The 15,835-nt window shown below is 44.1% G+C and overlaps 1 protein-coding gene across 1 annotated transcript in view; it reads right to left on the bottom strand.

The window, feature by feature from the left end:
• Window positions 1–43: 43 nt before the first annotated feature.
• Window positions 44–15,835, bottom strand: part of gpr179 (G protein-coupled receptor 179) — a 91,523-nt gene continuing 75,731 nt past the window's right edge. The window contains exons 8-11 of the mRNA XM_078222961.1: window positions 11,361–11,499; window positions 5,652–5,757; window positions 4,192–4,338; window positions 44–3,370 (exon numbers count right to left, since the gene is read on the bottom strand). Coding sequence (XP_078079087.1) covers window positions 44–3,370; window positions 4,192–4,338; window positions 5,652–5,757; window positions 11,361–11,499 — 3,719 coding nt within the window. The remainder of the gene's footprint in view (window positions 3,371–4,191; window positions 4,339–5,651; window positions 5,758–11,360; window positions 11,500–15,835) is intronic.

The raw sequence follows: 15,835 nt of genomic DNA, 5'->3' as shown, positions 1-15,835 counted from the left end.
ATTTCACAGTCCTTACATCTTCAGCTTTGGCACCTCGATCAACTCATCCTAAATGCACAGGACAGCTGACAATTTCTTTATCTTTTGGTGTCTCAGCTTCTTTATTTTCAGATTGGTTTGCTGCTGTTGCCTCAATGTCCCAGGGAGAAACTGAAGTTAAATCACTTTCAGCTTGTGTACCCGTTTGAATGTTTCCAGTTGCTGATGGTTCTGTCCCCCACAGACAAATATCAGGAGCTTTAGATTTATCCGGGGGAAGTGATAATTCTCCTTTGTTCCCAATATCCCAGGGACACATATCTGCGGCCCTCGATTTACCCTCAGGCGATGACAGTTCCTCCTCCTTCCCAGTATTTTCTGTATCCGAGGAACAGGTAACTGTGATCTTAAATTTATCTAAGGGCAATGTTTTTTGTTCAGTGCTCTCAGTATGTTCCACCTCCCAAAGACAAATAGCTGGAACTTTCGGCTTATCAACAGGCAGTGGTGTTTCCTCTTTATTCCCTGTATCCCAGGGGCAGATATCTACGACCATTGATTTATCAACAGGTATTGATGTTTCCTCTTTATTCCCTGTATCCCAGGGGCAGATATCTGCGACTTTTGACTTATCAACAGGTATTGATGTTTCCTCTTTATTCCCTGTATCCCAGGGGCAGATATCTACGACCATTGACTTATCAACAGGTATTGATGTTTCCTCTTTATTCCCTGTATCCCAGGGGCAGATATCTGCAACTTTTGACTTATCAACAGGCAGTGATGTTTCCTCTTTAATCCCTGTATCCCAGGGGCAGATATCTGCAACCATTGATTTATCAACAGGCACTGATGTTTCCTCTTTAATCCCTGTATCCCAGGGGCAGATATCTGCAACCATTGATTTATCAACAGGCACTGATGTTTCCTCTTTAATCCCTGTATCCCAGGGGCAGATATCTGCAACCATTGATTTATCAACAGGCACTGATGTTTCCTCTTTAATCCCTGTATCCCAGGGGCAGATATCTGCAACCATTGATTTATCAACCGGTATTGATACTTCCTCTTTATTCCCTGTTTCCCAGGGACAGATATCTGCGACTTTCGACTTATCAACAGGCAGTGATGTTTCCTCTTTAATCCCTGTATCCCAGGGACAGATATCTGCGACTTTCGACTTATCAACAGGCAGTGATGTTTCCTCTTTAATCCCTGTATCCCAGGGACAGATATCTGCGACTTTCGACTTATCAACAGGCAGTAATGTTTCCTCTTTAATCCCTGTATCCCAGGGACAGATATCTGCGAAGTTAGATTTATCGATGGACAGTGATTTTCCTCCTTTGTTCTCTCTATCCAACATCTTTCCTGGTGTCATCATAAGTGTCAATGATAGTGTTAATTGTTTTGATTGCTTTAATGAATAATTTACATCACTTGCTTTCGAGGTGCCAGGCACAATTGTTCTCGCGACATTAGCACCAAGTGATAAAGACCTTCCCTTCTTCTGATCTGCACCAGATGCCTCTTCTACAATGATGTCCCATGGACAGATGATTGCTGTATTTGATGATGCTTGTTTTAAAAGTGACATGTATTTTTGTCGTTTGTCCCCTTTATCTACTGTTGACTGTGATTTTCCTTCTTTGTCTTTGATCTCTCCTGTTTCCGAAGGGCAAATCGCTGACGATTTATCTGATGAAGTCACCGCTTCTGTTCTTTTCTCCTTCCCCTTTTCTGTATTCCCCTTGCCTTTCTCACTTGCATTTTTTGATTTCTCTTTCTTGCTATCCATCATTTTTCCTGGTGCTATTAGAAGTTTCAGGGACTGTCCAAATCCTTTAGGTTGCTTTGGGTCATTTTCATCCTTCACTTTCAAGAATCCATGAATGAACGGTTCTGGAGAACCAACGCAGACCGACAAAGACCTTCCCTTCTTTTGATCTATACTGGAGTCCATCGATGATGTCTCATCTGCCATTGTGTCCCACGGACAGACAAGTGAGCTATTGCTTGATGCTTGTTTCATGAGTGACATGTATTTTTCTCGCTTGTCCCCTTTATCTACTGAACGCAGTGAAGAAGAATCTCCCATTTTAGACTTATCTGCTGACTGTGATCTTCCTTCTTTGTTTTTGATCTCTCCTGTTTCCGAAGGGTAAATCGCTGACGATTTATCTGATGAACTCATTGCTTCTGTTCTTTTCTCCTTCCCCTTTTCTGTATTCCCCTTGCCTTTCTCACTTGCATTTTTTGATTTATCTTTCTTGCTATCCTTCATTTTTCCTGGTGCTGTTGGAAGTTTCAAGGACTGTCCAAATCCTTTAGGTTGCTTTGGGTCATTTTCATCCCTCACTTTCAAGAATCCATGAATGAACGGTTCTGGAGAACCAACGCAGACCGACAAAGACCTTCCCTTCTTTGGATCTATACTGGAGTCCATCGATGATGTCTCATCTGCCATTGTGTCCCATGGACAGACAAGTGAGCTATTGCTTGACGCTTGTTTCATGAGTGACATGTATTTTTCCCGCTTGCTCTCACCTACAGGACCATCTGTTTTTACTTGGTCAGTCTTTTCAGAAGGCAGTTGTGTTTTATCAGCCTTGGGAGACACTGCGGCCAGGCGAGTGCCATCTTTTCTTGAATATTCACTGGTTCCATGCTGCACAACTGAATTGGACATTTTATTTGCCTCTTCCAATTGTGCTGCAGCTGTAGGAAGCAGCAGTTTAGTTGGTGCCTGCCTGGTCGAGGGCTTCTTTTGAACTCGTTCTCCCACCTGTTTTGTGTTCTCTTCAGACTTTTTTGTGTGCGCCAATGCCTTTTCTCTTGCACAGCTGACAACACTAAGAGATTTGTGCAGTGTGCCTGGCTTGGCATTTAATGGGTTCATATCCACAGTTAGGTTATGTGCACTGGCGGACTTGTACACGAGAGGAGCGTCATCTAAGGAGTCAATGTCGGATCTCTGGGAGGCTTTCTTTGCCAACTTCTTCCTCATCAGTGAATCCAACAGGGAAGGATCTCTGGAGGAATCGGTTCTGCTGATGTGGCCATCCCGGTGCTCCCTGACATGGTCATAGGTACTGTGAGATTTTCTTATTGAGAAAACACGATGTTTTATGGAGTCTTCTTTCACTTTCATGCTGGAGCTGGCAGAATCATAAAGTTTTTTCCTGTATGAACCCGCATAACTGCTCCCTGCAATAGATCCATCCCGACTGCACTGTCTGCTCATTGACTCTGGAATTTCACTGATACGTTTAATGATGGAACGACCGAGAGCTCTCCGGGAACTCCTCTTTTTCTGCAGGTGGGGGTTATTGGCTGTCATCTTCTTTGTCTTGTGCACTTCCAGCTGGGCATAAAGCTTCTTCAGTTCATCCTGCAGAAGAAGATTAAAAAAGAGGAATCAATGAAGAATTAATGTTTTCCAAAAGAGGACAGCCCACCACCACTTTCTCAAGGGCAGTTAGGGATGGGCAATAAATGCTGGGCTTGTCAAGGGCACCCATATCCCATGAACAAATAAATTTTAAAAAAATGTTAGTGTGGACAGGGCAACCTAAACGATAGCTTAGATGGCAAACAATCTTTCTTTTGATGAAAGACAACAATTGATATATGGGGAGGCGATGGCCTAATGGTATTATCACTAGACTATTAATCCAGAAACTCAGCCAATGTTCTGGGGACCCGGGTTCGAATCCCGCCACGGCAACTGGCGGAATTTGAATTCAATAAAAAAAAATCTGGAATTAAGAATCTACTCATGACCATGAAACCGTTGTTTGTTGAAAAAACCCATCTGGTTCACTAATGTCCTTCAGGGAAGGAAATCTGTCGTCCTTACCTGGTCTGGTCTACATGTGATTCCAGAGCCACAGCAAGGTGGTTGATGCTCAATTGCCTTCAGGCAACTAGGGACGGGCAATAAATGCTGGTCAGCGACGCCCATGTCCCACAAATGAATTAAAAAAATGTATTTCCTGGAATAAACACTTTGTCACACCTGGAGAGTCATCGAATAGTCTTTATTGCTATTATTCATCCCCAGGATGTGGTTGATTCTGGAAGGATTCTTCGCGATTGAAAGTTACTTGTTCCCAGGGGCTGGATCGCAAGTAGGATATTTTTTCTCCAAAAGTGACCTACTTATTTTCTGCATCAGAGCAACCTAGTTTCAATTCCCTTCTCTTTGCTCACCCTGATATCATCTGGCTCCAGGCTGTGATCACTCCAGGCTGATGTGATACTGTGGTTGAGATAGGAACCAGAAAAGCGCAAGTCCAGCTCATCCTCATATACCTCGGTCACCACGTCCTCCCTCAGGGGGGCTCCCACGTGGAGGAACTGAAACACAAAAGAAAATGACTCTGGGTGAGGAACGGTTCACTGGGAATCTCATCAATTCCCTCACGTAAAACCTTCTGCTTAATCACCCTAATTACTGTATTTACTACAAACAGTGTTCATGTTTACTCATTGAAAAATAATTACTTAAAAAAATTCTAAATGATCGACCCTACCTTAATTACTAGTGTAAAAATTATTCTCAAGTATGTACAGCAGAGAATCAGGCCATTTGGCCCAACTAGTCTATGCTAGTGTTAATATTCCACATGAGCTTTCCCCTCCCCACTTTATCTCATCCTGTCCACATATCCTTTTATTCCTCCTCCTGCTCCTTTCTTCTATTTCTATATTGAATGTATTCAAGAGGCGGCTGGATATCGCACTTGGGGAGAATGGGATCAAAGGTTATGGGGAGAAAGCAGGATTAGGCTATTGAGTTGGACGATCAGCCATGATGGTGATGAGCGGCGGAGCAGGCTCGAAGGGCCAAATGGCCTCCTCCTGCTCCTATCTTCTGTGTTTCTTTTTCATCTGTTTATCTAGCTTGCTCTTAATGTACCTGAACCATTTGCCTCCGTTATATCAGGTGGCAGCCAGCGCTGTGTTCTAACTACTCTCTGGGTCCATATTACTTTTATCGTTTATTTGCTGTTGAGCATGGTCGGTTGTCATCAGTGTGCAGTCCCTTTGATTTGTTTCCATGGCCGTTATTTATCCCAGAGCAAGATCTCTGTGGTACCGTTTAGGCACCTCTCAGGCCGCTCTGTGCAGCCACACAGTTTGGCAGCTCTGGGTAAGGGCAGTGTGCTACCCTATTGAACCACTGCTGACACATCGGAAAGTAGAACTATAGCCTTCACCGTACAAATGACCCGATTTACTGGGGAGCTTGTCCTGCATCTTGGCTCAATTCAATGGAATTCAGCGGGAAATGTGTGAAATATCCTTGAGGGAAGGAAATCTGCCGTCCTTACCTGGTCTGGCCTGCATATGACTCCAGAGCCACACCAATGTGGGTGACTCTCAACTGCCCTCTGAAATGGCCTAGCAAGCCACTCAGTTCAAGGGTAACTAGGGATGGGCAATAAATGCTGGCCAGCCAGCGACGCCCACGTCCCATGAATGAAACAAAAAAAAATTGAAATGAACTTTCATCTTCAGCGCTTGGTCAGAAATCTAATGAAGCAGAATAGCTTCCAGTTTTAGAACCTATCTCAATCCTGATTCCAGTGAAATCAGCTGGGCAAACTGTTCCACTCCCCACCGAGTGGTGAAAAGGGGAATTTACCCTGTCCTTGTCTCTTTAATACCTTGGGAATGAAGAGCAGAATTAGAGTCATCGTGACTGTAAGGTGGGAATGAGCGAAGAAGAGCAGTAGCATCCAATCAGGGTGAAGAGTCATTGCCATGGTGAACCTAGGGGAAGAAATGAAATTTATCTTCAAATTATTGCAGTTTAATGATCGAAACGCTGATAATTAGGGTGAGGATAAACACCATCAAATCAGGAACCATCGCTGGTCCCTCCCATGCCGATGCCATAGTTAAGAAAGCTCATCAATGCCTCTACTTTCTCAGGCGGCTAAGGAAGTTTGGCGTGTCAGCTATGACACTCAACAACTTTTATAGATGCACCATGGAAAGTATTCTTTCTGGTTGTATCACAGCTTGGTATGGCTCCTGCTCTGCCCAAGACCGCAAGGAACTACAAAGGGTCGTGAATGAAGTCCAATCCATCATGCAAACCAGCCTCCCATCCATTGACTCTGTCTACACTTCCCGCTGCCTCAGCAAAGCAGCCAGCATAATTAAGGACCCCACACACCCCGGACATTCTCTCTTCCACCTTCTTCTGTCGGGAAAAATATACAAAAGTCTGAGATCATGTACCAACCGACTCAAGAACAGCTTCTTCCCTGCTGCCGTTTGAATGGACCTACCTTGCATTAAATTGACCTTTCTCTACATCCTAGCTATGACTGTAAAACTACATTCTGCATCCTCACCTTTCCTTCTCTATGTACACTATAATTTGTATAGCGTGCAAGAAATAATACTTTTCACTGTATACTAATGCATGTGACAATAATAAATCAAATCAAATCAAACCATGGTCTGGCCTACACATGACTCCAGACCCACAGCAATGTGGTTGACTCTTAAACACCCTCTGAAATGGCCGAGCGAGACAGGGGCATGCCCTTCACTATGCTTCCGGAAGTTGATGTCTCTCTCCTTCATTTTGTTGACAGTGAGGGAGAGATTATTGTTGCTGCACCAGTTCACCAGATTCTCTGTCTCGTTATTGTTTGAAATCCGACCCACAACGGTGATGTCATCAGCAAACTTGAAAATGGAGTTGGAGGGGCATTTGGCCACACAGTCAGAGGTGTACAAGGAGTATCGTAAGGGGCTGAGGACACAGCCTTGTGGGGCACCGGTGTTGAAGTTGATCATGGAGGAGGTGTTGTTGCCTATCCTTACTGACTGCGGTCTATGGGTTAGGGTGTGGGAGGAGCCGAGCCCTAGGCCATGAAGTTTGGAGATGAGTTTCATAGGAATAATGGTGTTGAAAGCTGAGCTGTAGTCTATGAACAGGAGTCTGATGTAGGTGTCTTTGTTATCTAGCTGTTCCAGGGTTGAGAGTAGGGCCAGGGAGATGGCGTCCGCTCTGGACCTGTTGCAGTGATAGGCGAACTGTAGTGGATCCAGGCAACCTGGGAGGCAGGAATTGATTTGTGCCATGATTAACCAGGTAAGGACATTAGTGAACCAGCTAGGTTTTTACAACAATCAATGATGGTTGTCATGGTCATTATTACTGAGACTAGCTTTATATTCCTGGCTTATTAATTGAATTTAAATTTCACTAACTGTCATAGTGTGGTTTGAATCCATATCCCAGAGCATTAGCCTGGGCTTATGAGCTACCATCTCACATGCATGGTACCTTCACCAAGAGGAACAGGGAAAGTGTGTGAGGACATAAGGAGGAGATGCCGGCGTTGGATTGGGGTGGGCACAGTAAGAAATCTCACAACACCAGGTTAAAGTCAAACAGGTTTATTAGGTATCACGAGCTTTCGGTGCGCTGCTCCTTCATCAGATGAGCACCCGATGAAGGAGCAGTGCTCCAAAACCTCGTAATTCCAAATAAACCTATTGGATTTTAACCTAGTGTTGTAGGACATAAGGAAGTAGAGATGGACAAGACCATGGTGAGGTTTGAAAACAAGCTTGGGAAGGCAGTGGATAGAGAACGCTGGTCTGTTAAGATGTGAGCTGCACTGTTTTAGATGAATGGTGGTTTAAGGATGACACTCGATAAGTCAAGCTTTGAAATGACACAGGCACAGATTCTGCAGGAGGAAAGGAGGGAATCATAGAATCCTACAGCACAAATATTTATCCGATTCCCATCTGAATCCGGTTTCACTCACTGTTACCAAAGTCACAGATGATCTTTGATGTGACAGAGACAAACTAACCCTCCTCATTCTCCCTGACCTGCGACAGCCTTTGACATTATAGACCACACCACCCTACACCAATGCCTCTCCATTCTCACTCAGCTGGGGCGGACACTGACACTTGCTTCCATTCTTATCCAACTGATCATTGCCCAAGAGTCCTTGCAATGACTTATTTTCCTGCTTCTAAACTATCACCTTCGTAATTGCACAAGGATCTATTCTTGTTCCCTTCTGTTTCTCATTTACACACTTTCCCTGCAGGTGAGATAATCCAAAAGCACTTCAATGGTTTTCACATTTACACTGATAAAACCCACCTCTACCTCACTGCACCTCTCTGCATCTCACTGTCACCTCACTGTCACCTCTCTGCGCCTCTCTGTACTTCACTGCACCTCTCTGCACCTCTCTGCGCCTCTCTGTACTTCACTGCACCTCACTGCACCTCTCCGCACTGCTCTGCACCTCACTGCACCTCTCCGCACTGCTCTGCACCTCACTGCAGCTCTCCGCACTGCTCTGCACCTCACTGGACCTCACTGCATCCCTCTGCCACTTCTCTCAGCTGTTCCACTGTTGCTAAAGTATCCGGCATGCAGTCATTTCCTCCAATTAAATATTGGGAAGATTGAAGCCATCGTTTTCCAATCTCTCATTACTGACTCCTTCCTTCTCCCTGGCAACAGTCTGAGATTAAATTAGTTTGTTTGTAACCTTGGTGTCATATTTGACCCTAAGATGAGCTTCCACACAATAACCATGCCATCACTAAGACTGTCTATTTCCACCCGTGTATCTTTGCCTGGCTTTGCCCCTGTCTAAGCTCGAAAGCTGATGAAACTCTCATTTGTGTTTCTGCTCTCTCAAGACTTGACCTAGTCCAGTGTCTGTGGGGCTGCTCTCTCCGTCTCCCACATTCTATCTCTGTAAACTCGAGGTCGTCCAACACTCTGTTGTCTGAACTTGCAGCAAATCCTGTTCCACTGTCACTCTTGTGCTCACGCACCATTGGCTCCTGGTCAAACAACACTTCGATTTTCAAATTCTCACCCTTGCTTTCCAATCCCTCCATGACCTCACTGCTTCGTAGATTTGTGATCTCCTACAACCGCCCCCCTCCCAAACCCTCTGAGATACCTGTGTTCATCTAATTCTGGCCTCTTGTGCATCGTTAATTTTTAACGATGAGAAGACAAATGGAATGTTGGCCTTTATCGCGAAGGGGATGGAGTATAAAAGCAGGGAGGTCTTGCTGCAATTGTACAAGGTATTGGTGAGGCCGCAACTAGAGTACTGTGTGCAATTTTGGTCCCCTTATTTGCAGAAGGATATATTGGCCTTGGAGGGAGTACAGAGAAGGTTCACCAGGTTGATACCGGAGATGAGGGGGTTAGCTTATGAGGAGAGATTGAGTAGATTGGGCCTGTACTCGTTGGAGTTTAGAAGGCTGAGGGGAGATCTTATAGAGACATATAAGATAATGAAGGGGCTAGACATGGTAAAGGTAGAGAGATTCTTTCCACTTAGAAAGGGAACAAGAACTAGAGGACACATCCTCAAAATAAGGGGGAGTCAGTTTAGAACAGAGTTGAAGAGGAACTTCTTCTCTCAGAGGGTAGTGAATCTCTGGAATTCTCTGCCCATTGAAGCAGTGGAGGCTACCACGTTAAATATGTTTAAGTCACAGGTAGATAGATTTCTGATCAATAAGGGAATTAAGGGTTATGGGGAGCGGGCGGGTAAGTGGAACTAAACCACTATCAGATCAGCCATGATCTTATTGAATGGCGGGGCAGGCTCGAGGGGCTAGATGGCCTACTCCTGCTCCTATTTCTTATGTTCTTATGTTTATCATCTCACCTCCAGTAGAAGACATATCTTCTATTTCCTAGACCCTAAATTCTGGATTTCCCTCCCTAGAACACACCACCTCTCTACATTGCTTATGTCCTTTAGGGCACTCTTTAAGGACCCACACAGGGCAGCACGGTGGCACAGTGGTTAGCACAGCTATCTCACAGAGCCAGGGACCCGGCTTCAATTCACGGCTTGGGTCACCATCTGTGTGGAGTCTGCATGTTCTCCCCGTGTCTGCGTGGGTTTCCTCTGGGTGTTCCGGTTTCCTCCCACAGTCCAAAAGACGTGCTGGTTAGGTGCATTGGCCGTGCTAAATTCTCCCTCAGTGTAACCCAAAAGGCTCAGGAGTGTGGCAACTAGGGGATTTTCACAGTAACTTCATTGCAGTGTTAATATAAGCGTAGTTGTGACACTAATAAATAAACTTTAAATACTTTACTTTAAAAGCTACCTCTTTGTCCAAACTATTGGTTACCTGGCTTAACATAATGCAGCTCTGAGTGATAGTTTGTTTTATAATTCTCTGATGAAGCGTCTTGAGATGTTTCATTATGTTAAAGGTGCTCTATAAATGTAAATAGTTGTTGATAAAGGTAGCAAGTGGACATATTTAGAGAAGGAATTCCAGAGCTTAGACACTGGGCAGCTGAACACACGGCAAATCTTTTTAGTATGTTTGCTCCTCAGGGAATTGACACTTGCTGGGAAAATCCTTCTAGAAGCTCCAGGAGCCAGTTGGGATTCGAGTTCCGGTGCTTCATGCATAAAGTAAGAAGTCTCACAACATCAGGTTAAAGTCCAACAGGTCTATTTGGAGCACTGCTCCTTCATTAGGTGAGTTGTGGTGGCATGGTTCATGCATAAAGCTAGACAGTTAGCTCTTCGACAGTGTGTTGAATCACAGCCAAGCCCTGCATCTGTTGGCGATCAGGAGCAGTAAGCGGCTGGTATAGTTCCCTCTTCGATTACTGAGGCAACTGACGAAGGGCTTGTCTGGCTGACAGCAGTCAGGTTCATGAAGACTCCATGGGGTTAATGCCATCACCTTCTTATGTTGATGCATTCATGCCACATGAGGTATTGTAACCCTTCAGCATTGCTCTGGAGACTTCCTGAAGGAAGATTCACCAGAATAATACCAGGGATTAGTGTTTGGGAGATTCCATGTTCACCTGAGAGAGTAGACAGGACGCAGGTTTAACATCTCATCCAAAGGACTTCACTTCCAACAATGTAGCCCTCCCTCAATGCAGCACGAGAAATGTAAGCCCAGCTGATAAGTTGTCGTGGCACAGTGGTTAGCACTGCTGCCTCACAGGGACCTGGGTTCGATTCCCAGCTCGGGTCACTGTCTGTGCGGAGTCTGCACGTTCTCCTCGTGTCTGCGTGGGTTTCCTCCGGGTGCTCCGGTTTCCTCCCACAGCCCGAAAGACGTGCTAGTTAGGTGCGTTGGCCATGCTAAATTCTCCCTCAGTGTACCTGAACAGGCACCACAGTGTGGCGACTAAGATTTTCACAGTAACTATAGTGTAAATGTAGGCCTACATGTGAGACTAATAAATAAACTTTATGTTTCTGGGATGAGCTTTGAACACATGCCCCAAATTGGGCCACAGCTGACTTCAGACAGTGATGGAACAGGAGACAATATGTAATGAAGAGTGACTGTCAAGTGTTAGATTACTGTACCTGACACCATAGAAGGCAGCAGACATGAGGATTTCATTGTGGATGGCGAGTCCCATGAAGCGTGGCTCATGGTACGTTGATGGGACGGTTCGCACAGCGTAGCAGAGATAACTACCCCAGCACAGGAAGAGGAACTCCGCTGTTAACAGAGTAAAGTACAGAAATACATCAGTTACCGTGGAAAAACTAGAGGGTTTGTCCTGTTTGGACAAGAGAAGCTGATGGAGATGTTTGAAAAAAATGAAAGATTTTGATGGAGTAAATAATGAGAAACCATTTTCAGTGGCAGACGGATCGGTAAAATGGGATTTGAGGATTTGAGTACAGGAACAAGGATACCTTACTGCATGCAGCCTTGGTGAGACCACATCTGGAGTATGGTGTGCAGTTTTGTCTCCTTACCTAAGTAAGGAAATAATTGCCATAGAGGAAGAGCAGCGAAGGTTCACTAGACTGATACCTGAGATGGCAGGATTGTGGTATGAGGAGAGATTGGGCTGACGAGGCCTGTACTCACTGGAATTTAGAAGAATGAGAGAGGATCTCATTGAAACGTATAAAATTCTGACAGGGCTGGACAGACTGGATGCAGGAATGATGTTCTCTCTGACTGGAGGGTCTAGAACAGGGGTCACAATCTCAGGATACAGGGTAGACCATTGGGACTGAGACAAGGAGAAATTTCTTCACTCAGAGGATGGTGAACCTGTGGAATTCTCTACTACAGAAGACTGAGGAGGCCAAGTGGCTGAATATATTTAAGATGGAAATGGATGGATTAGTAGACACTAAAAACATGAAGGTACATGGGGACAGAGCGGGAGTGTGGCGTTGAGACAGAGGATCAGCCATGATCATATTGAATGGCAGAGCAGGCTCGAGGGGCTGAATGGCCTACTCCTGCTCCTAGTTCCTATATTTTAATGTTTAAACAGAGAGCATCCATTTAAAATAATTGGCAAAACAAAAACACAGGCAAGATGAAGAAAAATGTGTTAAGCAGCAAGTTGTGATCTGCAATGCACTGTCTAACTGGTGCTGGAGGCTGATTCAATAATAACTTTCAGAAAGAGAACAGGATAGCAGAGTTGTATGCGGAAAAGTCAGGGAGTACGACTAATTGGATTGCTCTCAAAGAGCTTGCATAATCAGGACGGGCTGAATGGCTTCCTTTATTAGTCCAAAGGTGTGCGGGTTAGGTTGATTGGTCAGGATAAATTGATCCTAGTGTCAGGGGAATTAGCAGGGTAAATATGTGGGGTTAAGGGAATGGGGCCTGGGTGGGATTGTGGTCGGTGCAGACTCGATGGGCCGAATGGCCTCCTTCTGCACTATAGCTATTCTATGATTCTACGAAAGGGTTCATTGGAAAAGAGAAGGTTGAGGGTTGAAATGACTGCTGTTTCTGTGAATCGAAAGGACATATATAATGTACATAAAGATGTTTCATCTTGCGCAGAATAGCACAACCAGAACATACAACCTGTACTTGAAGAGGGTAAATTGAAAACTAAGTTGTGGAAACAATATTTCAGTGAGCGAGTTATCAGTGCACATGGAACAAACTCTCGTGGTAACGATTAGTATCGATTAATTCAAATGCAGATTAGACACAGTTCTTTCAGAAAAGACCATTTTGGAATACAGAATGCGAGTAATGAGACGTGTGACACATGGTGGTGTTTGGGAGGAACAGATGACTTTGGACTGGTAATCCCCAAGTTTTTCCACCGCTGCCTCTCCTCATCCCATGTCTTGCTTTGCTGAAGATTCACTGATAAAGATTGATCATCGTGATTAGTCAACAACTCTGCGATTGTTCCATCAAGGGTGGTGGAAGGTCAATTAGAGTTTATTTATTAGTGTCACACGTAGGCCTACATTAACACTGCAATGAAGTACTGTGAAAATCCCCTAGTCGCCACACTCCGGTGCATGTTTGGGTACACTGAGGGAGAATTTAACACGGCCAATGCACCTAACCAGCACGTCTTTTGGACTGTGGAAGGAAACCGGAGCACCCGGAGGAAACCCACGCAGAGTCGGGGAGAACGTGCAGACTCTGCACAGACAGTGACCCAAGTTGGGAATCGAACCCGGGTCCCTGGTGCTGTGAGGCAGCAGTGCTAACCACTGTGCCACGTGCCGCCCATTAGTTAGTCTTTGCTTTTTTTTTGCAGCTAACTATTCCTATCTCCCATGTAACAGATTTAAGGAAACCGATATCACGATCTTGTAACAATGCAGTGCGAAAGTGAGCCAATACATCAGGAATAGGAAATTCCTGGTTGCTGCTTGTTACAAGTAGGTCAAGGTTCCAGTTAAAACACCAGGAAAGGAAGTTCAATAGAATATGTTTTGTATTTATAGATGAGATAATGTTAAGGCACTTTGGAGGTCAGAAAGTATCTCAAAGTGACAGTGTCAGGGAAAAGAGGGGAGAGGTTGTCAACGTTACAGGGCTAAACGGGAATCTCCAGGAATTAAAGATTAACATGCCTTACGCTCCATATGGAATACAGATGGAAAACCAGGGCGGCTTTGAACAATGGTGACCATTTTTAAAAGATGATTTAAGAAAAAAGCTTTGAATATTTTTGTGCATTAGCCATAGAAATATTGGATTGGCGGTGGGATGTCATGTGACAGAACCTTCAGGAATACTCCCAACCAGAGTTGGCAACCCCTGTCGAAAAGAGAAAAAAAATAATGCTATTGGTTCATGTATTAATAATGGATTAAAAAACGCTCATTAGAAATTTCGCTCAGCCAATGAAAACCTTTTACTTAAAACATATTCTCATTTGCAACATAACCACCGGGAACCAGGAGAGAGACTAAGGAAAGAATGTTTTCTTTTGGCAGTTAGATAGGCTAGATAAAGAGCAAAAATGAAGTTGCAAAGGAAAAATACCGAAAAAGGGGAGGAATAGAAATTAAAGATTAATATTCATATGCATCATATTACAACTCTGCAAGTTCTCAATGTGTCTCACATGCAGTGAAATGAACTTTAATATTTGTTATGTAGGTAAATTGGACAATCTTTTTGGAAATTCAGATTTGCAGATGTGTTCAAAGTATTTTATTTTCAATTTTAGCATTGACAGCCCTACACTCCCAATGTAATTGACTACGGAAAATGCTTTGGCTTCTTTCAATATTATAAAATGCTGTATAAATGTCCGTGTTCCTTTCATATTTTAAGTTAGATTTATGTGGTGTTAATATTACAATACAATTGTGGGAAGTACATTAATATCAAATTAATGTGACAAGGGCAGCAGTTACTTGGGAACACAAGTACCTGCAAGTTCCCCTCCAAGCCACTCACCATCCTGATTTGGAAATATATCGGCCCTTCCTTTGCAGTCGCTGGGTCAAAATCCTGGAATTCCCTCCCTAACGGCATTGTGGGTCAATCCACAGCACATGGACTGCAGCGATTCAAGAAGGCAGCTCACCACCACCTTCTCAAGGGCAACGAGAGATGGGCAATAAATGCTGGCCTACCTAGCAAAACCCATGTCCCATATATATGTGAGCTGTAACCATATGGAACATACCCTGAGGCTGTCTGTGGAGAGATACTGCAGTTACCCTGTGAGAAAATATGCAAGTGTAACTCTGTGGGAATATATCCCAGTATAATTCTGTGGGAATATATCCCAGTATAATTCTGTGGAAATATATCGCAGTGTAACTCTGTGGGAATATATCCCATTGTAACTCTGTGGGAATATATCCCAGTGTAACTCTGTAGGAATATATCCCAGTGTAACTCTGTGGGAATATATCCCAGTGTAATTCTGTGGGAATATATTGCAGTGTAATTCTGTGGGAATATATCCCAGTGCAACTCTGTGGGAATATATCTCAGTGTAACTCTGTGGGAATATATCCCAGTGTAACTCAGTGGGAATATATCCCAGTATAATTCTGTGGGAATACATCGCAGTGTAACTCTGTGGGAATATAGCCCAGTGTAACTCTGTGGGAATATATCCCAGTGTAATTCTGTGGGAATTCATCGCAGTGTAACTCTGTGGGAATATATCCCAGTGCAACTCTGTGCGAATATATCCCAGTGTAACTCTGTGGGAATATATCCCAGTGTAACTCTGTGGGAATATATCGCAGTGTAACTCTGTGGGAATATATCGCAGTGTAACTCTGTGCGAATATATCCCAGTGCAACGCTGTGCGAATATATCCCAGTGTAACTCTGTGGGAATATATCCCAGTGTAACTCTGTGGGAATATATCCCAGTGTAACTCTGTGGGAATATATCTCAGTGTAACTCTGTGGGAATATATCCCAGTGTAACTCTGGGAATTTATTGCAGTGTAACTGTGGGAATTTATCCCAGGGTGTGTGATTTTTTGTGGGTTTTACTAGATATGAAGCACTATGTGAAGTTTTGAGGGCATGAAAGGCATTATATAAATGCAAGTCTTTCTTTATATGCAGCCAT

Source organism: Mustelus asterias, chromosome 11, assembly GCF_964213995.1.
Source record: "Mustelus asterias chromosome 11, sMusAst1.hap1.1, whole genome shotgun sequence".
Classification (NCBI taxonomy): domain Eukaryota; kingdom Metazoa; phylum Chordata; class Chondrichthyes; order Carcharhiniformes; family Triakidae; genus Mustelus; species Mustelus asterias.
This window is presented reverse-complemented; position numbering and strand designations above follow the sequence as displayed.